Source organism: Ammospiza caudacuta, chromosome 6, assembly GCF_027887145.1.
Source record: "Ammospiza caudacuta isolate bAmmCau1 chromosome 6, bAmmCau1.pri, whole genome shotgun sequence".
NCBI classification, from domain to species: Eukaryota; Metazoa; Chordata; class Aves; order Passeriformes; family Passerellidae; genus Ammospiza; species Ammospiza caudacuta.
The window spans coordinates 48,301,517-48,325,399 of NC_080598.1; the positions used below are offsets into that span (position 1 = coordinate 48,301,517).

The 23,883-nt window shown below is 40.3% G+C and overlaps 1 protein-coding gene across 1 annotated transcript in view; it reads right to left on the reverse strand.

The window, feature by feature from the left end:
• KCNK10 (potassium two pore domain channel subfamily K member 10) overlaps positions 1-20,518 on the reverse strand; it is a 51,238-nt gene extending 30,720 nt beyond the window's left edge. The window contains exon 1 of the mRNA XM_058807471.1: positions 20,467-20,518. Coding sequence (XP_058663454.1) covers positions 20,467-20,518 — 52 coding nt within the window. The remainder of the gene's footprint in view (positions 1-20,466) is intronic.
• Positions 20,519-23,883: the final 3,365 nt, after the last annotated feature.

Here is a 23,883-nt window from a genome sequence, read left to right on the forward strand (position 1 = left end):
TCAAATAATGTTTCTGGCAACGTGTTAGTAACAGCCTTACAGTAAAATCATGGCCTGTTTGATTCTGTCTTCTAAGGAGAATGTGTTGTACTAATTTAAGAACAAGATGGGAAGTTCACAGTAGAGAACACAAAACGTTCTTATAAATATTTTGTCACTTAAAGAGCTTAGTGGATTACTGTGCTCAGCCTGCTTATCTCTAAAAAGAAGAGAACTGTTTCAGTTTTTCATTTTCTTCTATTAGTAATAGCTATCCTAAGTGAATGTAGAACTGTTGATCCTAAAGTATTTTATGTTATGTAAATGAATTCACAGGAAGACTGTGCTAAAGCAGCTAGTTAAGCAACTGATGTGTAACAGAAATGGTCTTACAAAGCCAATGCACAAAGCACAGCTGCAGTCAATACTGCTGAGATTTTAAGCAGGAGTTAGATATTGGAAGAACACTGTAGATACTCCATCTAGGAGCTATCCCACTCTTTACAAGACAGTGGGGTTAGTTCAGCACTAACTAACTTAGTTAGTTCACATATGTTTGTTAAATCATATCCTACTCTTTGCAAACTAAGTTAGTTAGTTCAGTACATGGTAAGAAGTCATAAATCCTAATTTCTATTTGGAACACTGTCTCTGTGAACCTGAACTCTCACAAAAGTGCTGCCATTTACCTTTAAATCATGTTGTCATCAACTGCAAAAAGATAAAGTAGTGCTTACTTTTCTACAAGCTCCCTGGGAGAGTCCATTTCTGAAAATAAGGGCTACATAAAATTCCAGAAGTTTAACAGGTAGTTTTACTAAAGTGAAAGGATTAACTACACTGGCAATTCAACAATGTGCAGAGGTTTATACCTTAAAGCTTGAAAAATTAAAGGGCTACATAAACTCTTGCATTTGTAAAGATGGTTTACACCACAGTTTAGGACAATCATAGAGCAAAAGAGAAGAGGACATGTTTACAATAAATGCAGAACAATCCCTACTTCATTTGTTCATGTTTTTTCAAAACAAGCTGCTATCAGAACAGGCTTTTCCCCAAACAGAGCCTCATCCATATGTTTGTTAAATCATATCAAAGAAGACTTAATCAGCCCCAGTGAAAGCCATGATAGATATCCATTCATATGCATGCACTATATTAGCTGACAGCTAATCTCATAGGTACAAGAACCCTCAAAGGAGCACTCCAGCGTTTCAAAATAGGCCTTATCCCAGTAAAAGGATGCCAAGGAGCAAAGAAAGGTGTATTCTTGATTTTTTTAATAACCTTCAAAATTAAACAACTGAAGATATTAACGTTACAAGTGAAATTGCAATGTTAGGATCTATGCAGTTGTTCACATCTGAGATCATCACATTACCTGTTCTTCTATTGGCGTACATCATTGCTAGGTCTCACGTGTCAGGAGCTTAAATGCCTCAAATTTCTGCTAAAATTGGTGGCAATTGAGGAAGCAAAACTCTCACTCCTCATCAAGATGAGTACATCTTTACTGGTTAAAGTTGCAGGCAATTCCCTCCTGGGAAGGGCCCAGGGTGCTGACCAGGCCTAGCCCACGGCAGGGCGCACCGGCCCTGAGGCCTGGGGCTCAGCCATCACCGGGGCACCGCCAGCCTGGCACGGCCCTCAGACTGCTGCTCGTCCCGCTCTGCCACCGAAGGGGTGAGGAAATGGACCCCTACATGGTCCAAGGGTGATCAAACAGGACTTCAGGGCCTTCAGACGTTTGGTGAGGCAATCTGGGGTGGGGGTTATGGTCTGCTCTCTAGTTACAGTTGAAGACGGCAACCTGGGAAGAAATGGGCAAACTGAGTCTGGGGCTCCACGGCTGGTGTCATCATCAGAATTTTGGGGGTTTTGGCAATGGAATGGCTCTGCACAGCCCCAGGAATGCTGGCATCAGACAGGATTCACCCTTCTCAGTGGTGGAAGAGAGTATTTGCTCAGGAAATAGTGGGGCTCACTGGCAAGGCTTTGCACTAGATGTGAGGGGGTAGAGATGCAATGTGAGGCTTGTCCCTGGCAAACGTGAGAGGATATAAAAATAGACAGATGGAGGGACAGGGTGCTAGGGAGAGCTCTTCGCAGTGACTCTGAACTGTGCCAGCCATCCTGGACCATACCGGCAGTCTGAGGGAGATGAGCCGGGCAGTCCTAAAAGAAGCCACAGGGAAACACCAGGGAAATATCTGAAAGCAATAATTCCTCTAGGAAGGCAGCCTGGCAATCCCCAGTAGCAAGACATTGGACAAGGAAGACAAGAGACTGGTGTAGCTAAGACAGAGTAGGGAACTGCTGGTCGAACTAAAGGTAAGGAGATGAATGCACAGACAGTGGAGACAAGGACACATAACCTGGTAAAAGTACAGAGATGAAGGGATGGGGTAAGGAAGGCTACGGCAAAGCTGAAACCTAACCTCACAAGGGACACCAATAATAACAAGAAGGGCTTCTACCTGTATGTTAACCAGAAAGGGAAAGTCAAACAAGCCCCCTGATAAACAACATTGGCAAACTGGTGACAGCAGATGAAGAGAAAGCTGGGGTACTCAACAACTTTTTTGCCTCAGTCTTCACTGACTTTTGACTGTGAAAATATCAAAATGTGGCATTGCCACAGTGACCTCTGTCCTGGCAACCATCTTACTCAATATGCTAAGAAGATAGAAGATACAAAGAAACCTGGTTTTTGGAGGAGAGCTTCTTAAATAGTTTAAACCAAATAATTTTTTTTTAAATAAACACACCCTTCTCTGTGTTATTGGTGTCACAATTTCTATTGTGAAAAAATGTAAGTCAGGTATAACAGTGTCTTATTTAGTACCTCATTTTCTTTCACATTCCTGTGTTGCACAGGCACACAGCAATGTATGTGCATTTTAAAGAGACACTAATGACACATCTAATAAAAATGCTGCTTTCATAGGATTCAACATAGAATTACATAGAGGGCATATGCATTTACACATTCATAAACTCAGGCCCAGGCTTTAAGCTTGAAATATTAGTTGATCAAAAATGAAACTCAACATTTCATCTCCTATTTTAGTGGTGCCATCAAAGGAAGGAAATAAAATAGCTCAAGTAAAAAGGTTTTTTGATGCATGTCTAAGGGTACGTACCAACATTTTTTTCCCAAAATTCTCATAATACAACTGGAGGTTTCTTCAAAGAAAGAAAATTATGCATTCTTCAGACATGCTCATAGCCAAACATCCAAAATTTCCCATGAAGCTTTTCTATGTTTATATTAAACTAGAAATTTAGTTAGAATATAAAATAATCTCATCATGTAGTCCAGTTTCACTGAGAAAATTCAGGAGCAAATAGTCTTCCCTACAGCTTTTACAAGATCCTACATTGGGTCATTGGCACTTCTACATCCTTCCTGTAGCACTACTTAATAAGCCAGCATTCCTTCCTGAACTAATATAGAAATACGATTTTTTTGTCAAGTTATGAAGTTGGAGGACACAGCACTCATGCACCAAAGCTCAGAAATGTCTGTGAGGTGTTAACAAACTCCACTACAGCTTCCCTGAACTGACCACTAAGAGTAGGTGGATCCACCTTCTTTAGAAGGGACCATAAAGGACTGGGGGATGAAGGGACCTCACTGACCATAATTATTTTAAAGTCATTTATTTCAATTAAACTGGACAGGGGTTTTTCCTCCCCCAGCTCCTCTTCTGAAATAGCCACACACTGAATTTAAGATTAAAAGACTTCCTGACTGAACAATATAGAAGGCAGGGAAATGAGCAGCCCACCAGTGGATAAAATATTAATCTTTCACTCCAAGGCTCTTGCTCATCTCCAAACAGAAATTCCTGGGGGATGTGGGCATCTAGCATTTGCTTCCAATCTCAAATCTTTCCCACAGACTCCCCAGGTTCTTTCAGATAAGGGCTGCTGGAGTTAGGATAGCAGGGCTGTGCTTGGACATCATAGCAAGTATAAGAAGTATGTTAGAGAAATAGTGGAGGCAATCAGTGTATTAAACTATCACCTATAGGAACATCTCAAGAATATGTCACTTACAGAAAATGCATGCAGATCAGTGAATGAAGGGAATTGGATGGTCTAACAGGAAGCAGGTGAAAGTATTCAAACACTGAAGTTTCTATCCATGTGTTACCAAAAAATTATTAAACCATCAAAATTTTGCACTTTGAAGATATGGTAAATAATTTCCACTACCTGATTTGCTTGTTATTCCACTCCCCCTCATCCCCTATTCATCTTCTGTTGTGTTTTCTAACAGGTTTTGTAGGGACCATCCATTTAACCAGCACAGTGAATGTTGAATTTTTATAACTGGGCATTCAAAAATCTGATACTGGTTTAGAAAGTCTGGCGTTTAGAACAAAATCCCAGTAGAAAATGATCATGTTTGCCTTTGTGTTTGTGCAGCATCTTTGCATGATGTGGGCTAATTAACAGGTGACATTACAGCTGTGATCAAGAAATGGGAGAAGAATCCTGCCTGCAGGCTACGATTACACATATGGGACAGAACACTGGTATCCCTGTGGCAGTTTTTCTGGATTGAGGAATAAGAATAAAAAGAATTGCTGTCTGGGGACCATGGGATTCATACTGTCATGGATCAAGAAAACTGTTATCAGTGCTGACATGTTTTACACCAGCTTGGCCCTGGTCCTTCTGCCTATCCCCAAGGCACACAAATTGAGCAGTGGAAGTCATGGCAAGCTTGCCACACAAGGGGAATTTCACCCTACTGCTTCTACAGCCTTTTGCTGAGAACTGCCACTCAAGTAAGGAGCATTACTATTGCATTTACTGTTCATGAAAGCAAAGCTTGACATATTGTTTGTTAGGAAAACACCGAGCATAGAGCTTTTCACTGCAGCAACAGCTCCCTGGGTTAAATCTAACACTGTTTTCCCTGAAGAGGATTCTCTAATGCAGCATTAGTGCTGCTGACTTCAGCAACATCTCAGCTGTCTGCTGCAAATGCAGTCATCAGCAGCAAGGCATTACATGGAGTATGAGAGACAGGTAAAGGCAGAAAGGGCAATGCACATTAAACAAAATAGATTGGATGTGCTGTTAGAAGAAAAGTAGCATTGATTCCTCCCAGTTGCCCCTTTCCCTGAGTGGGGTGGTGAAAAAGGGGGAGTAAGTCAGGTTGCAATTCTGCATAAGGAATAAAGGCACTGTTTTCTTCCTATTATAGGATAATGTTAGTGAAATAGAATAAAAGTTCATAATAGTAAAAAAAATACTGATTTGTCTCTGATGGGAGAGAAATGTCAGCACTATGTATCAGAGGGAATTGTATCTGGCCATTGTTTTGTCATCCCTGGCAGCAGCTTTGGGAAGTATGTCATACCAAAAGGGTTCTGTAATTTCTGTACCATTTGTCATATATTCCCATCTAGTGCTCAAAATAATGATTCTCGGTAAGCTTACAAAAAAATCTATGTAATGCTGCTGTATCAGTTATAAATGAAACCTACAAATTAATAGCTCTTGCAATACCCCAGCTATTTAATTAATCTGGAACACAGTTGTTATGAGAAAACAAAAAGGCACTGTTTTATAATGTTTTTCATTCTTTTTCATTAGAAAACTATAGTTTAGGCAAAAAAAAAAAAAAAAAAACAAAAAAAAACTAAACAGCCTAAATTGGAACATGGTAGAAATTAAGAAATCAGTATGTCTGAGCTAAGCTATCTCTTTAGAAAGAGCTTTCCAATGATGAGAGTCTTCACAAAGTGGTGGTGCTGGTGGCACTGTAAATCATCAGAACTAAGGAGAACCTAAGCCTCTTGTCTCTTCCCAAAGAGCTTCTTTAGTGTCAGGCAAGAACTTAGCTATGCAGTAAGTAATGAGAATGAATTTTACCTTCCACTGAAGGACAATATCACTCCTATCTGAAACCATTTTTTTCCAAAGAACAAATCTTGAGGGTATCTTCTCCAATTTCCACTGTCCTACTACCAGAACATACTGCTCCTACTTACCTGTGCAGCAACTGCCTGACAGAAAAAAATACCTGGCTTAGGTGACAAGGTGATGGGAGCAGGGTGGCTACAGTGGTGGTCTCTGTGGAAGGCCTGGGGCTGACCCTTTCTGGACACAGACAGTTTCTACTGATTCCCACAGACCCACAACAAAAAATAGCAGAGCCCATCAGGGAAGCTGGTAGCACTTCTGTGAAAACATACTTTAGAAAAGGAAAACATTGTGCAGACTTTGGAGCGTGAGGAAAAAAGTGTGAGAAAGAATCCTAAAAACAGCAAGGTCAGCAAAAGAGAAAGAGGCACTCCAGGAGCTGTAGGAGATCTTTTCCTGCAGCCTGTGAGATTTGGAAGAGATCATGATGGATTTGGTATTTCCCTGGAGCTCATGGAGAGGATCACACCAGAGCAGATATTCACACTGCAGTATGTGGAGGATCCCAGTCCAGGGCAGGTTGATATTTCCTGAAGTGCTGCTATCTGTGGAGAGACCATGCTGGAGGAGGTCTGTCCTAAAGGACTGCAGCCCCACGATATGGACTCATGCAGGAGCAAGGAAAAAGTATAAGGAGAAAGGTGCAGTCTAGAGGGGATGGACCCACCAAAAACCCACACTCCCTATCCCCCCTGCACCATGTGAGGTGGGGAGGATGAAGAACAGTCAGGAACAAAGCAATAAAGTTGCTAGGAAAACGTAAAGCAGGGAAAGGTTATTTTAACCTTTGTCTTTATTTCTTACCACCCAGATCTATTTTAATTAGCTACAAATCAAATAAAGATGAGGACACAAGTCAGACTGTATTGTTCAGCAACGCTTTTCCTCTGAGTCCCACCAGTTACTTGCATATGGATTTTGTGAAAAAGTCGTCAGTCCAAGCACTAAGAACATCAATGTATAGATCAGGATTTAAAGAACAATGATGAACAGGAGTTAGCTACAGAGGGAGCAAACATCCTTCCAACAATAAGGCATTTTTGTCCTTCTCTACTGGAGCTGGGTCAATCTGGAGCAAAAACATTCATTTGTCTTGTTGAGTGGATTGGATTTTTTCACTTTTTATTACCTTTCATTCTAGTTTTCCCTTCTCAAACATAAGCATTTTAGTTCACTCACTTTCTACACACATTTAAGAAAAATGGATGCCAGCAGCATACATTTTCACATAAAGCTAAATGTCAAATTGATTAAATTTTTCATGTTGGCAGGAAGCCCATGCATACGTAACCAATGAGGTACCAATACAATGCGATGCATCTGAAAATCCTAAAAAAGTGTAAGAAAACCTCAGTCTTCTTGTAGATGTTAAATGGCTTGAAATTGGGTGCTGGGTAAACCTGACAGGTTGGATTACTTATTAATCTAGTTGTAATCAGTTTAAAAAGTATGCAAAAGATTTAAAAGTCTATGCAATTATCATTCCCCTGAGCTATGCTATGTCCCTGTGCTTTGTGAGGCTGTTGTAAAACTCTGCTATTCTATAATTTAGCAATTCTGAACCTACTGTCCCTAAAGAGATAGAAAAATGTATGCATCAGCAAATTTAATTTTAGTCAAGAAAGTGTAGTGAGAGAGGAGGGTCTGAATACCATTTTCATGCTTATTCTATTTCTGAAAGACAGTGTCATTTCTAATTGTGAATGTTTTAAAGCACAGAAGAATGCAAGCATCTCACAGGAGCTTTCAAAACAGGGACAGGAAAAACTCACAGTGGCGGTCTAGGAAAATAAGAAGTCTGAAGGGCTAAAATCTAAGTGCCCTTAATCATATAAACACCAGAAAATCTCACTATGCCAATAAGTTTGTTCCTAAATTAGTTTTTGTATACATTCTTATTAATAGTCAATGCAGTCATCTTCTCAACATCCCACATCAATTTCCATTGCAGCTTCCAAAGTATTTGCTTAACATAAATGAAAATGCTGTTTAGATTATATGTAAAAAGGTGAAGTGTAATCTCACAAAAATAAGAAAAATAAGACACTGAGTAACTAAAGAGAGTGATAAATTCTTTCCTAGATCTCTTAAGAACAGCGCAGGAAATAACTGATTAATCTGTACCAAGGAAGTAGAGGAATATATATTAGGAAAAAGTCTAGCTACAAGGAGAGCTAAGCATGGGAACAGCCATCAATATATTGAAATGAGCTTTATTGGAAGTATCTAAGAACAGGGCATAAAATCACCTGCCAGTAACTGTCAGTGTTATTCATGTCCTGCATATCCCTGTGAATCCAAGAAGAAAAGCTACCAGTGAAGGGTAACAGAGAAAAACAGGCTAATATTTTCATATTCAACATCCAGAATCTGTTAAAACCCCCCAACTACTGAAATGTTAAAGGTATATTAAAAATAAATAAATAAAAATAATTCATCTTTTCAATCATCTCAACTCCTAGCAGGAAAATGCTCTTGAAATCCTTTTCCTCCCCTTCAATGTAAGATAGTCAATCACACCTCAACATTCCTTTTTGTATCAGTTGTGCCAAATCTCATAGCATTTCACAAATAATAGATAAACCCCTGTGACACTGAAAAGAAACAACACTGTGTGCCTCACATAAACACTGCCACTGAGAACTCAGCAAATTAATTAAATTCAAGAGTTATTTCAAAAGCTGATTAAACAAGCTGTTTTTTATATGTGCATCAAGAAGGTACAACAATTTTTCATCAATGTATTAGCAAATTTTTAAGTTCTTTTAGCGGATGTCCTCTTTTCCACTATGCATTACAGAATGCCGTTCTATCTGTTACAAAATTAATGGACAGCCATAAACCAGATTATTTCTTTTGTTGGTTATATGATGACCACATGTAAGCTGCTCTAGATGATTATTTACAAGAACTTCCAGATTCTGAACCAGCCTCTCCTCTGTCAGAACTGCAGTCTGAGCGTGCTCGTGAACTGAAAACAGAGTGCCCAAGAGTTAGTCTCTGCAAACACAGCCTTAGAGCTCCTGCTACTGAGGCTATGCAAATGTCAGGGAAACAACAGGAAGCCCTAGGCTGGCTTGAGCAGGTATCTGCCAGGACTTATCCACTGACATTAAAAAAAAATCTGCAAAAGTCATGGTCATGGGATACTTTCCCCTCCCTCCTCCCTCTCCCAGGCACTGCACTATTCTAATGCATACGTGACAGCTCACTGGTCAAAAGAATGGATGTGCTAAGGCAGGACATGAACTCCAGGAATAGCTGAAAGCATCAGAGTTTTTTCTCATTTGGCTTCAGGACAGCAGTCCTCAGGGGGATCCTAGCTAGCACTGGCATTTGCAGGAAGATGCACTGCTGCTGACACCATTTGTAGCACTACTTACAGAGCTGCCAAGTCCAGACGAATACTTGATAGAGGTTTGTCTTGTGCTGGATTGTACACTCACTGCTGGAGGGCTGTTTGGATTTTGTCTCCCTTGCTTTTGCCTTCTCTCTCTCCTGACCTCTCTTCTACCCTGCCCTGCTCCAAATCCATCCATCTGCTCTTGTCCCTCACTTCTTTCCAACCGTGCTGGCAGCGTGGGAGGTAGCACACCCCTACCTCCCTGTTCAGTTCCTCTTCTCAGCACTACCCTTCCCACAGCCCCCGACACCTGAGCCCATGTCCATGTGTGACAGGACTCATCAATGAACTTCAGGAGAATGAAAAATTGAGCATAAGAGCATTACAGTGAGGAACAGGAAGTGCTGAGGGGAGATTAGAAGTGATTGACAGGGCAAGTCCCAAATATGGAATCATCCTGCTTCAAGATTGGTGACTGTGTTTGTTCCAACACACTCATTGGCAGCAGAGCTATTATCAGCTTTATGAGGCTATTTATAGAGAAACTGAATACAGAGAAACCCATGAAAAATTCTCACCTTTCTCTTCTTGAAATAAGACTAAAACCAATAGATCATGCTAAAACTTGTTTCCCTAGCAATAGATTGGTAATTCTTGCTCCTGCTAAAATTGAGTGTTCTAGTTCACGCAGGTCTCTGCTCTGCCAAACAGGAAGCAAGTGCTTTTGGCTCAAGATCTTGAGGTGTAGAGATGACTTTATGAAAAAGAGTTCCTGTTAAAAGAAATTACTATACCATTGTTTTTCCTCATTAGGTAACATATAGAAAAACTGATTTTTTGTCAGTATGGTACAAGCACCAAAGAATAAACAGCTGCTCTCTGGCTCTCTGCAGATTTCACCCTTCAGTGAACAACAGACAGATTGAATATGATGCTGCTATTTATCCATAATCTTCTTTTTACAGCCTAAACCAAAATTTCTCATTACACCATTATGTGCTTTGTATGAAACAAGTTGTTTAGTTTTCCTCAATAGGAAGTGTCCCAGGATTCCAGCAACATTTAGGAAGAGTCTGAATCTCCCATCACAGGTTTTCAGTGTGTTCCTTTCAAAGTACTCACAGGATGATCTAGGGTCAGGGATTTTGCTGGAATCTTCCAAATATTCTGTCTCACAGAGTCAGAAAAGAAATTCAGCCAATGGTCTCATGGCCAGACCAGATAGTCAAGGAAACCTAAGTCTTGGAATTTAGCATAAGAAGGCCTGTGTACAAAGGGAGGGACTTTCTTGTTAAAAGAAACTTAGGGGTAAAACAATCAAGTGTCAGAGACAAGAAGTAAAGATTCGTGCTGGCCTTCCTAGAAAGAAGCTATCTAAACTATCTACATTGAAATATGATTAACACTGGCTGTCTGCCAGAGGTACAGCCTTACAGTGGAGTGAAGGAATTTATTTATCATCTCAGTCATGAGAAGAGGACTTTAGCAGCATCCCTGACTGGACATCAGGCTAGTGGCATGTCCCCCAGTCTGACTATTGCATAGGAACTATAGAAAAATACTTCCAATTCAAGCAAACCTCATTAGCATTTCAATTAAGTGATAATTTCTCAAATTTTCTGTGCAACACCAATAAAAGTGAATCTTTCCATGTGGAAATGGTCTGAAATCTTAGTTAACTGAAGTTATACTATTTGCATAACCTGAGGATTCAATCTCTTTTGTGGTGGTAAGTTCTTAGATATATTAATACTCTTAGTTAAAGTGAATGAAAGCTTCCCAATACTTTAAAAACCTATTCTGGAACAGGATGAAGAATACATATAAAATAGATGGGACAAGATTAATCTGTGCCAAAAACATTTTTCACAAGGAATAAAAAGTTGCTGCTTGAAACATATTTATTCAGCATAGGCATTTTTATATCCTTTTATAGGCATTTTTATATCCTTTTATTCTATATTCTTTATAATACACACATTTTTCTTTTACACTTTCAGTGTATTAGTCAACAGAAGCAACCCTTGTCTCATTTCTTTGCTTGTCTGTAACTTGGATTACATGCCATTAATCTGTCAATACAGATGTGGTCAAATCGATCAGTGCAGCCCAGAGAGAATCTGCTGACCCTAAACCAGACATTAACTGAAAATTCTCATGGCTCCAATAACCAGATTTGCCTATAGCTCCCTAAACCATAGAAGGTCCTTAGAAACTTAGAATACCCTAGAATTTCAGATACCTACTTATATGTGGCTGTTTTATTCTCCAACTAAGTCACACTCAAATGGTGTAATTCAGTTGCCTATACCACAACCAAGTGTGAGGTTATGGGATAATCTAACTGGCCTTAAGCTGTGCTCCAGAAGGGCAGAAGTCTATTATCTACCCTTATGTCTATTATCACGTATACCAGGCCTATACAAATATGTCAGCTACCTTAAAGCCCCTTAAATATGAGCAGATGCCTATTTCTAGAAAACTGAATCAAGAAAAAAATGTCTGGTAGCAATGAAAAATTCAGGTCACAAGTCACATGTCAGCTCATCATTGTAACCCAATAAACAGACTCTATTACCTATGAAGACAAATCGGGCTGTAGGATCATGAAGAGGTGACTCTGAGGTGGTTTCTGCAGTTGTCATGATTGCTGCTACTCAAGGCCTCTCTGCCCAATGCTTTCCTGTGCAATCCAAACTTAGCAATGTTAACATTTAAGTGATCAGTGATAGATCTGGGTTAACCTAGAAGAACATCTTTGAGATATTCCTGCTGCTTCCTTCATTTCAGCTCGGAGCTTCTGCAGTACCATCTTTCATAATTCTTTCAATCAATGAGGTCTTTCACACACAGCAGTTAGTGACTGTCTTTTGTTTCTCTAAGATGAAAAGCTTAAATTTGAGAGGTTAAAAGCCCTGGACAAGCTGTCAGTATGTATTTTCTGTTTTCAAATCACACTAATATTATTATATTGCAGTATCAAGTAGGAAATCATTCAAACACCCTTCAACAACATATCACTGAATCTTCAAAAACTCAGTGGCACAAGTTGAAGTTGCCAAAATCCAAAATTCTCATCCAGTAAAGTCAGTGGCATGTTGTTTTTTCTTCCCAGGGAAGAAAAGATGAGTCAGTCCTGGTGAGATATGAACATATGGCTCTAACAAACCTAGGTACTCAAAGCCTGGTGCTTAAGGCACTGTGATGATCCTGTAGGACAGCGATACCATAATAACTTGTATTGCTTTCCAAGAAGATTTTTTAGGGTGTTGTTTTTTGTCATCCTCTGCTAGCAAAACAGTCTATTGTCTTCAACAAAAAAAGTATCACACATTCTTGCATAATACACAGATTACTAGAAAAAGAACTGAGGCAATTTAAAGTTCTATTAAATGCATCCATTTGGGGACAAAATAGAGGAACAAAAGGAAGAAACATTAAGCATGTTTCTCCAATGAAAGACTAGTGAAATAAACAGATCATCATTTAAGACAGATACTTAATTCATGAGCTAAAAATATTTTGTAATATGTCCATGAGATTATTTGTAATGTGATTTAGTTTGAGTCACAGAAGAGCTTGATACATGCCTGTGGCACCAATAGAGAACACAAAGATATTTCAGGGATTTTTAAAATATGAACTATGATATATGCTTACTTCTAAAAGTCAGAAATAACATGTGCTTGAAAACAGCGAATTCTAGTTGAAAGCAGACAAACTCATCTTTATGTCTACACATTTATTTTCTTTTCACTGCATTTTCAGCCTTACCACAGATACACTCTGTTCATTCAGCATTTTCTGCACTTCTGTCAGCAGATTTGACCCTGTCACACTTTGAACCCACTCTTTTGTAATCCATATTTCCTGAAGCAACTTATTTTGTCTCTCCCTGTTAGGTCTTTATATCTTTTCAAATACCTTCTAAAATTTCAAATAGTAAACTCTCACAAAATGCTGGAAATAAGTAAGTCTAGATTTCACAAAAGAAATTGAACCACACCCAGATTTTACAACAGATTACTAGTCCTTTTCAGGACTCCAGATCCTAAGTGCAGCATATTTCAATCCCTTTCATATATGCTATATCTCACACCTCTTGTCACAACTCCAGTTTCCAGCAGGATGTTTCCTTTACATTTTAAAAGCATAAAAATAAAACTAAGCCAGGCTTGTGCATTCTCTTCCATCTTTTTATTCTCTCATATAGATTTTGATAACATATTCTATCACCCTACTAGCTTTTATTTCAACTTCCAACACCATGATATACCCACATTGAAATTTCTACCCTAACCTCAAAATTGCACCAATGTTCTCCTATGCTCATCATATTTTAGGACAACTGGATAACACATATTAACACATGTACTTGAGACATTTTGCCAATAGTAAGATTTGTAATAGCATATGGATTGATTAGCAATTAAAGAAAAAGATGATATCTGAATTATTGGTTTCATCATTCCCAAACCAAGGAAACAGTCCTTAAGTTCTGTGACTCACTAATGTCATAACAGATACATAGTTCAGTTTTGAAGTATATTTTTGTTTGAATATTCTGAGTTGATATTTGATTGTGAGAAAAGCAGTCCAGAAAGTAAGCTTGGAGAATAATAGTGATCCACGGACTAAAAAGGATTGGGAGTACCACAGTGAAGTACAAGGGTGTAGGATATATGCTGTTCTCACCTGTTATTTTATCTCATTGGGGTAACCAGTGAGAACTGCATGGCACATCATTTATGAAAGTCAGCACGTTCATCTTAGAGCAGGTTTCCCATTACATAATAGACAAACTACAGAAGTATTACCAATGTCTCAGGAACTGGGATATAAGCAGCCTCTGTTTGACAAAGGCCAGGTCCCAGGATGTTTTTAACTCCTACAGAAAACAAAGAACAGAAATATTCCTATGAAAAAGGTATTTTTAAAGGTATTATTTAGCCTTTTGCTGAATGTCACTTCTTTTACCTAAAACTTCTATATAAAAAACAGACACCTATTCAGCATTCATATTCTCTGCTTTGGCCTTTGCTATTACATTGAGATTATTATAAAATAAAGGTTAGGCCCTTGCATCACACTGAGGTCTTTAATAATCAACCTTGAATACTAGTGTGTTGCTTATCCCTTTCTTATATTGACCTCTTCATTTTTCCCTTCCCATTTCTGCACTCCAGGTGCTTATCCTATTTAGAGCACAAAATCTAGGGCCTCTGTTTTCCCAGTAATTCCAGGCACTCCCTTACTCTTAGTAGCCTGCAGCAACAACACAGTTCTTTAAAAATGAAAAATTGCATTTTGCTCACACTGAAGTGAGCAGTAGAAGTCCTAGCTCTGGATAAAATAAGGAGGGTAAGAATTAAACTGTATCGCCATCTATATGCACTCTTCTGTCTGAAGCTGATATAGTCCACACACTAGCTACATAAATCCACATAAATGCCAAAAGCTGAACCAAAACCTGCCCAATTACAACTGGTATCATATATCTTCATCCTAAGAGCAAACTCCATCACTTCAGGTAGCATCAGTTTTTTCAAGAGTTGCCCAAGGGACTTTTCTGTCCAAAAGCCATTAACAGATTACTCTTGTACGTACACAGCAAAAAAGAGCATTGGTATTCTTCACTGAAATCAAAAGCCTGTCCTAACCTCTCCCACTGACGACAACTCTATTGCTCTTCCTATCTTAGACTTACAGCTTCCTATGGCATTTGATTTTTTCATTCCCTTTTCCTCACACTACAGATGACGTCTCAATGATACCCTACCCTCCATATTTCTTACCTTGACTAGAGTTCAGTCTTTCTTCACTACTCTGAGAAAGCTACTGTCAAGTCTTTTGCTCTGTCACTTTCTTACTACTAATTTAACTTTTCTGAATCCTTCATTTTACCATTACCAGGGCACCCTAAAGACAACAATGAGAAAACTAATAGCTGTCTGCTGTCTTTCTTTCTCTCCTCATAATTAAATTGTATCTTTCTATCTTACACTGGCATCCACAGTACTCATCCATCTTCTCGGCAGGTTCCACATAGCCTTCAGTAAAGTTCTGATTTTTTTATTCTCTTCTATTTTTCCAAACTCTTCAAATTTTCCACCTTACTGTATTTGGCACTATTGTGCCTACACCTTGCACTTCCAGGTGTCCTCCTTTTTGTCCAGTTTATATCCTCCTTCAGATATCTCATTTAAATAAACTCCCTGCAGTGTTCTACAATCCACACTTACCAGGCACAGCAGTCCCAGTCTATCAGATGGGGGGGTAAGTAGCCAATATGACTTTGTGGCACAATTAGCACAGGGTCAGGACCCTCTGACCATGGGTCACTAGCAGGGATCAGACCTAATTTTTCATACATTACATCTTCCCAGAACAGCCTTCATCTACTGAGCTAGTAACAAGAAACTTGCTAGTGCAGAAGGATATTGTCTAACTCACAGTTGCATTCTACTCCTTTTTACATCTCTCCTTGAAAACAGAGGACAAAAACAAGCACCTTTATTCTACTCATCTCTGCCTTTCTAATCAACTTTACTTTCTTCATTGGTCCCTTCAAACAAAAGAACAGAAAAAGCAGGTACTGCAGCAATTTGTAACACTTCACCAGCAGCATCAATTTAATTTGTACTGAGTATGGATGTTGAAGATTTTTCAAACAGTCATCAAGGGATGGTCCAATCTTGATACCTGATACCTGCATGAAGGCATTTGAGACTCAGCTCATTGTCCCACACATAGGTGTCCTTTGCTACTTGAGGTGAATCAGATCTGAGAAATCCCAAGATCGACCTATGGAAGATTTGAGCTTCTCTGAAGCAGCAGCTGGGGAATATCAAAGGTATTTTGGTACTTCTAATGGGGCATAAATGATACTAGTTTCCTCTAGTTGTAAAGTGCAGAGACAACCTTATTTCTTAATTGATGTGATCTGTGTATGATGACAGGCTGTTTTGCTCCCTCCTAATTGTTTTAGCATTTAATTGCAATGCATAAGCTCTTCTTTCAATAGCAGATTTTAGATTGCTCCAAACAAGTTAATTATATTTCACAACACCCTTGTGCATTAGGGATGTATTAATATTCCTGTTTTCCAGTCTAGGAAAAAGGGAAGACAAGAAAGGGTAAGTGGCTTCCTGAAGGTTAAACAGTAAGTCAGTAGCAAAATTTGAAGAGGAACTCCAGACTCTCAACCACAGTTTTTATTTCCCACAGACCATTAACTCCCATGCTAAATATAAGGATGGTAATAAATACATGATTGTAGAGTTTCAAACTGCAAACAGTGCATTTGTGAAAGGATGCAGGAACTTGAATGCAAACTTCAGAGTTCCAAAACTTTAGTGTTGAGGTGAACATTGAGCTGGATATCCAAAAAGCTCTGACAATCCATATCACTACAATGAGAGCAGAAACTGCAGGCACAAAGGAACAAACAAGACTCAATTCCATTTGCTCCCTGCTATGAGAATCACAAGACATCCTTCCCTTGAAAAAGACATCTCATCCTCACCCTAAAAGATAGTCACACTTGGGGATAATTTCTAAGCATATTTGAAGCTGTCTCATCTATATTTTTTTCCTACAAAGAAACACCAATTTTAAGCAGATAATTTTCAGGGGGAAAAAAATTTATATTTCTGTAACATCCAGCTGTCTCAGACAGGATGAGGGACACACTTTGTTTTAGGTACTATATAAAAATACATGTGCGAAGACATGAGCTAATTCAAGCACAGAAAACAGGTGGGTATAACAAACATCAGGAGGATTGCAAGAAAGGAGAGATATGAACAACAATTATGAGAACTGAAGTCTTCATATGCTGCTATAAATCCAATCTTATATTCTGGAAAGTATAGATGAGATTTGCACCAAATGTGAGAAGTGACAATAAGATATTGGCAGATCAAATGTTTTCTGATTGAGTACATACATGCTGATTCCACCAGTAACACAAAATAGCAAGCTTGTTTTTTAAAATGTAAGACTAGGTACTGTGATAACATTTATTCCTACTCAACATGTCCAGTGCTCCCTAAAACATTCTTGAAGTACCTGCTTGGGGTTTTTTTAGTCATTTCTTAACCTATTCATTCACTGAATATGAATTACATGGATTTTAATCAATATATATCAAATTCTAGGGCATATTTCACATTGGATTGTTGAGGCCAAGTCCCAATGATTTTTGTGATTTAGTTTGATCTGTTTGTTAAAGGGTTCATATAGTTTGATTGCCTGATTTAGTATGAGGACTTCACTGTAGGAATCCAGATTTAACACTTCCAGATTTATGAAATATTTGATTTATATATAAAACACACTCAGCATTTACATGCAACACAGAGATATACTTTATGGCCAAGACACATGAAGTTAATACACAATATGATAAAGTCAAAGTTTCATCTCCAAGCCCTGCTTGGACCAGTTTAATGGCTAAGAGATCAGTGTCCCATCAGCTGTATGTCAGACCATTCTTCATGTCAATTATATTCTTTTAAACACCTTCTCTCCACTCTCCAAGTCTTTGTTGACTTTGTGGCCAACAATGTCTTCCTATGGTATATTGATCTTTGATCTGATACAAACTGAGAATACCAGTTCTATGCCAGAAGACAGTCACCAGCAAAACCTAATCTATTTATCTATGTAAATATTTATAGTTCAGTCAGCACTATGGCGTTGAGCATTAATTCATTTCAATTACTATCATTCTGACCTGGGTTCAAACCAGCAAATCATCAATTCTAAGCCAGCCACATCTCCAAAAAAAGAATCCCAACCTTTAGAAATGTGGATAGTTTCTAGAAAATATTGCCTGCAATAATCAGGTCTAAACAGTCTTTGAGATGCCATAGCCCTCACTTATGCCCTTGCTATCTTGCTTGCCAGGAGCATCAGTTGATCCAAATACTGTTAGCACAAGTTATCAAAGAGTTACCAGACAAAAGTATGGAAACTGCATGTTCTCTGGCTGACAAACAGAACAGGGCACTGTTATAAAATAAGCTCTGAAATGAGCCTGGTATTAGTACATGAGCTGTGCTCTAATACTTAGGGCTCTTTGCATCCCTTCACCCCCAACTTTCTACACATTGATTGTTGTATCTGAGGAAAGCTACTTCAGCTCTTAATTCCAGAGATACCACACAGGATGCAAACCATAACATCATTCTTGTATGTGCAGAAAACAGACTATAATTGTGATTGTAAATCAAATTCATTTTAGAGTTTTTACTTATTTCACATAGATCATTGGTAACATTTATATCTACGTAAATATATTTTTGTTTCAAAAACAACAGAATTCTGATCTACTTTGTCTTCTACACTCATAATTCTTCAGTGGGACTATGTGAGTACAATGTCACTGCACTGTTCCTCTGTTGGTTAAAGGATTGGGACTTTGACAGCTTTTTCTTGCCAAATTGCCTTTTTTCTATTACGCCAAATCTTATCTACTTTCTCTGAGTCTCTTGGAGAATTAGAAAATAACTTCTTTTGCTTCCTTCTTAGCAATACATCAGCATCCTTTCTGTCTACCTAACAAAGTCAATACACTGAGGGGAAATAACTGGTAGGATTCTGAAGTTTTTAGCGGGTGGAGTGGAAACCTGCTGGGTTTGGGTCTTTTAACCGCTACAGTACTCTGATTTTATCACATCAGTAAATTGTGGCCAACCACCTGTTGGATCCATATGCTTTAAAGCTGATTGCCAAGCAAAAAGCTGCACACAGAATGCCATCATACATCCTCCTATGCGCCTTGTCAGAGAAAAGAAGGAAAAAGATTTTTTCATTAAAAGACATTTTGCAATTCATAAAATGGATTTAAATTAAGCTGCAGCAAACACACATTTAGAAAAGCACCTGGGTAGACCAAGTTTTCACCACAAAGAATTTAGACCCTAGCATAAGGAATATATTGTTATTTAAATAATCAAATCTCTGTTAGCACTACTACCCATGTGTTCATTAGAAAGATGAGGGCGGAGGAGGCTGATGTATAGATTTCAGCCTTCACCTAATTAAACAAATACTAAGGCTTAAAGTAAACCTGAATTGTGTGTACAGCAGATTGTTCTGCTGTATTCATTCTATAACATGAGAAACTGTTTCTAATGTTTCATTTTGTAAATGTGATGGCATGGAGGATGACAGGCAAATTGACCACTAAAACCAAACCTGTGGAATAAAGAGGAGTAATCAAAGCCCATGTTATCACTTCATAATTCCTGAAAGCACTGCTGTACAGCAACTGGCTGCCAGCAGTTCTGCTGCAAACCTGAGCAATGGCTTCAAGTTGTTCTACTCCTGTACCAATGCACAGAAATATGACACACCAGTGTACAAATTACCAAAAGAGTTTTTTCAGTCACTTCTGTAGGATGCAGATGAACCTCCTCCCCATGTCAGGCAAGGAGAGTATTTGACTATGGTTTATTTTTAAATACTACTTGGATCATCTTATTGAAAACCACTGCACTGGCGTAAATCTCATTCCACCATCACACAAACACATTTCCTAAGATTGAGTCCAAACGTACCAATGTAGTTAATCAAACTGTCCACTTGGGCTGATCAGCTGTTAATAGGACACAGTAAAGAGTGTAAAGGTCCCTTTGGGCTCCCTTATTTAATGTGTCATTTTATACCATTTAGACTAAAGCTCTGTCCACACTAAAGGTGATATTGCTGCGGCATTCTGCTCCTGCCAACTAACACATGCCATCGAGGAGCCCTGAACAAGCACTCACATCTGTGTCCACTCCTGTACCACCCATTTAGCAGAGACAATGATCACTAGAAACAACAAAGGAGCCACTGATAAAACAAACAATGCTGTGAGCCAGAGATCACTGACATGCCAGCCAAGTTTGCCTTGAAAATACTCAAGAAAAAGGGAGAGGGCGAGGCAAGAGAGATATCAAATATAAAACTGTAAAACTTATATCTAGAAGAGGTTTTAGCCATGCAGCCACCCAACCCGACATCTCAGCAGCATTTTCTAATGCACTGCTATAGAACTGAGCAAGAAAGACTGAGCAGAGCTCATGGAAAGCAGACAAACATCCAACACCTCCCCCCATTTGGAATCACATAGTCTGCTACGAGTCAATAGACACAAGCAATAATAATAATTGTTATTACAGGAGTAATGATAGTAATAGAGAATCACCAACCTTGAGGATCCCAGTTCACCTGTTTTCTTGGCGTCTCAATTGGAAATTTCATCGCTTCCTTTTTGCAAACGGAGTAAAAAGAATTAAATAAATTCCCAACCTTCCTGTCTGATGCTGCAGTCAAACAAATTAATTTCAAATTATAGGGAGCCTGCGCTGTTTGACAGAGGGAAACTGGTGGTTGCCAAGGAAAGAAATACACAAATAAATCGAAGAAGGTGGGGAGGGGCGGGCAGGGGAGTGGAGTGGAGGGGTTTGCAGGCACCCCAGCACAGAGAGGCGTATAAGGGATGGACTGAGGACAGGAGAGAATCTGGAGGAGCGGGAACGGAGCAGACTGAGGTAGGCAGCGGGCCCAGGGCGCTGCTGGCTCCTGGGGAGGCTCCCGCAGCTGTTTCGCCCCGTCCACCTGCAGATGTCAGGGTGGCGGGGTCCCCGCTGCAGCGCGGCCCCTCTGCTGCGCCCACCCGAGGGGGACCCGGGCTGGAGACAACGCAGGCTTGCAGGGATCGGGGACTCGTCCAGCCCCCCACGCCCCCAGAGACACCTCCCACACGTGCACAAGCTCCCTGGCCCCAGCCATCCCCCAAAAATGAGCGCACCTCGGTTCAGCCCCGGGCTCTAGAGGGGTAGCAAAAGTCAGCCATGGGGCGGGAGCCGCAGCAGCGCGGCTGGGGCGAGGCAGGGGCGAGGCCGGGACCACCCCGGCTCAATGCAGCAGCAGCTTGGCTCGCCCAGGAGAGCCGGAGCAGGAAGAAGAGAAGGAGGAGGAGGGAGCCACCCTACAGCTTTGGAGGGAATTCACGGAGCCCCTCTCTGCGCTGGCATAAAAAGGGGGTGGGGAGAGTCCGCGAGTCCCTTTGTAAGAGGCAGTGCGGGTGCCTAGGGAGGGGGCAGGCTCCGGCTGGTACTCACGAGGAATCCTTCCCGGGAGGGGAATGCAGCCTTGTTTGGCGGAGTTTGCAGCCGGAGACACGCTCGGATAAGCTACGAGCAGCAGTAGCGGCGGCGGCAGCACATGGCAGGAGTACGGCAGCATCCAGAGGCTCTGCAGCGCAGGGGGAGGGGAAGGGCAGGGGATCGCCCGCAGCCTCTGGGGACCAAGACACGGTACCCCGAAAGCCAGGGGACCCCTGCACCCTTTCTGTCCCCGACCCGCACTGTGGACAGGGACAGACACTTGGCGTCAAGGCAGTGCCTGGCACAGCGGGGCTGAGAGATGCGGCCAGGCTGCAGGGAGGGGGCAGGAGGCTGGATGTTCCTCGAAGCTGCCCTAAGCTGTCAGGGGCCTTCGGGGAAACGGAGGACACTTGTGCAATTACCAGGCACTTGCTTCTTTCCAGATCTGCATTCTCCCTCCTCTTCCTCGTTCTCCAGGCTTTCCCTCAAACCCAAAACAGGCTAGTAACACCAGAAAAGTCTCCACTTGCAGTTACAATACATGCCCCAACTCCCCTCCCTTAGCCAGGAAAACAAAACCCCAGCCCCTCTGGGAGCCTGAAGGAAAACTGTGTGAAGTTAACCCTGTCCTGCCTATTCTCTTTCACAGTGGAAATCAACTCTTTGTGTGAAGGGGATCACCTACAGGAGATGGTTTAGTGGACAGATCCACAGATTCTCATGTCATGGTCAGAGACCCATACCAGAATCAGTCCAGAGTTCCATAGACCTTCTGAATTTTCAAGAAATGTGGTTGGGCTCTAAACCTGATGCCTGTGACAATTTGTGCTCTGCTTTTTTCCCTGTAATTTTTTTCTCAGCTGCTCCTTTCTGTTTTTCTTTTCTATCTGTTGCTCGAGGTTAGCTCTGAGCTAACCTTGTAAGACCAAAAAGGAGAAATCTGCCCTGACAAAGAAAAATAAAAACCAAACCCAAAGCAGTCCAAAATGTGTGACTCTCCTTAGGAAACTCTTACTGTGAAGACTGGCACACTCTTTTCACATCCACATTGTGAAACTAAATCCATGCTTTCTCCTAGTCTTTGTTCAACACCAAACAGGATAAAGGAAATCAGTACTGGGGAATCCACGCTTTCATTTAGGGTTGGGGTGCAAGGTCCTGTAAAGCAGCATGTAGTTTGAAGAAACTAGATGGAAGTAATGCAGCAAGTTTTCTTGGGGGAGGTGCTAGGACTCTCTCCTTCCCCTAATCTGAGCACCCCTGTGGCTCTTGTTTTGTGCTGTACAGGAGGAGGAGGGAGAGGCTGCTCTAAGGGAGGACATGGGGAGAATGATAATGAGCCTGCTCAGTCAGATTGAATTTGAGATGATTGCAATGATGACATCAGTAGCAGAAGGTATTTCCTTTGCAAGCAAACCACAATGCATTCTGAACACACTTCGGGATTTCTGTTGACGTTACTTCTGCAAACTGAGTGGGAGAAAAAGGGAGGGTAGGCTTTGCTAATTGTGCTGTGTAATCACTTGTATTATGGTTACAGTAACCTAAAAGGTTTCAGAAGCTTTCTGAACCCCCAACAAGACAAGTTATCAAATATGTATCAATAAAGAACAATGCATGTATTTATACACACTCATGTATAATATATGTATGTGTGTAAATAACTTTTCCTTAGCATGCAGAAGTTTCCAGCTTCCTGGCATCTTCATTGTATATTACCAGGGAAAACCTAACATAAAGACAAATATCACTCAGCTGTGTAACCCTAACCCAAGCACTACCCTGTCCCTCCACCATAACTATCAGCAGTTAACTGATGAAGTGTATTCTGCCACAGACACCTGTACACTGAGAACTCACCTAAGACAGCCAAACTGAAACAGTCCACTGATAAGCTGACAGCATTAAATTCCTGCTAAGACATGCAAGAAGTCTATAGTCTGGAGGTGAATTCTTCAGGTGTATTACCAGAAACGCATCCTGATTGTTACTGGCTAAAGAAGAGGAATTGTCATGAAAATGACATGATGGAGACATGTCACAATTGTTTGACTTACCGTAAAACTAAATAGATAATAATAACACAATAATGACACAATACCATATTTATGTTTCTTGTATCCCTTTTATCCCATACTCCCAAAAAATATCTGTAAGCTCTACATACTTGCTCTAGCTTTATGATTGAGAAACCTTGTGGCAAATCAGTTGTGGTCTATCGGGTACCTAAATGCATGACATCATGTAATTGTTTTGTAATTTTTTTTAATCATGTTATGATCGTGGAAAACTTGCTCAATTATTTCAATGCCTCAAACCTGCAATTTTATTGAGTGGGCCAATTTATTCCCAAAGTAACTCATTTAAAATCAATGGGGTTACTCCAGAGATAAATTTGGCATCTTTCACTGACAGCACAGCTGCTGCATAGAAATGTAACTATTATCTTATGCAAATAAAAGGCCTTTCACCTCTCAGTGATGTCATATTCTTATGACAGGGAGAACTGGTGCCTTG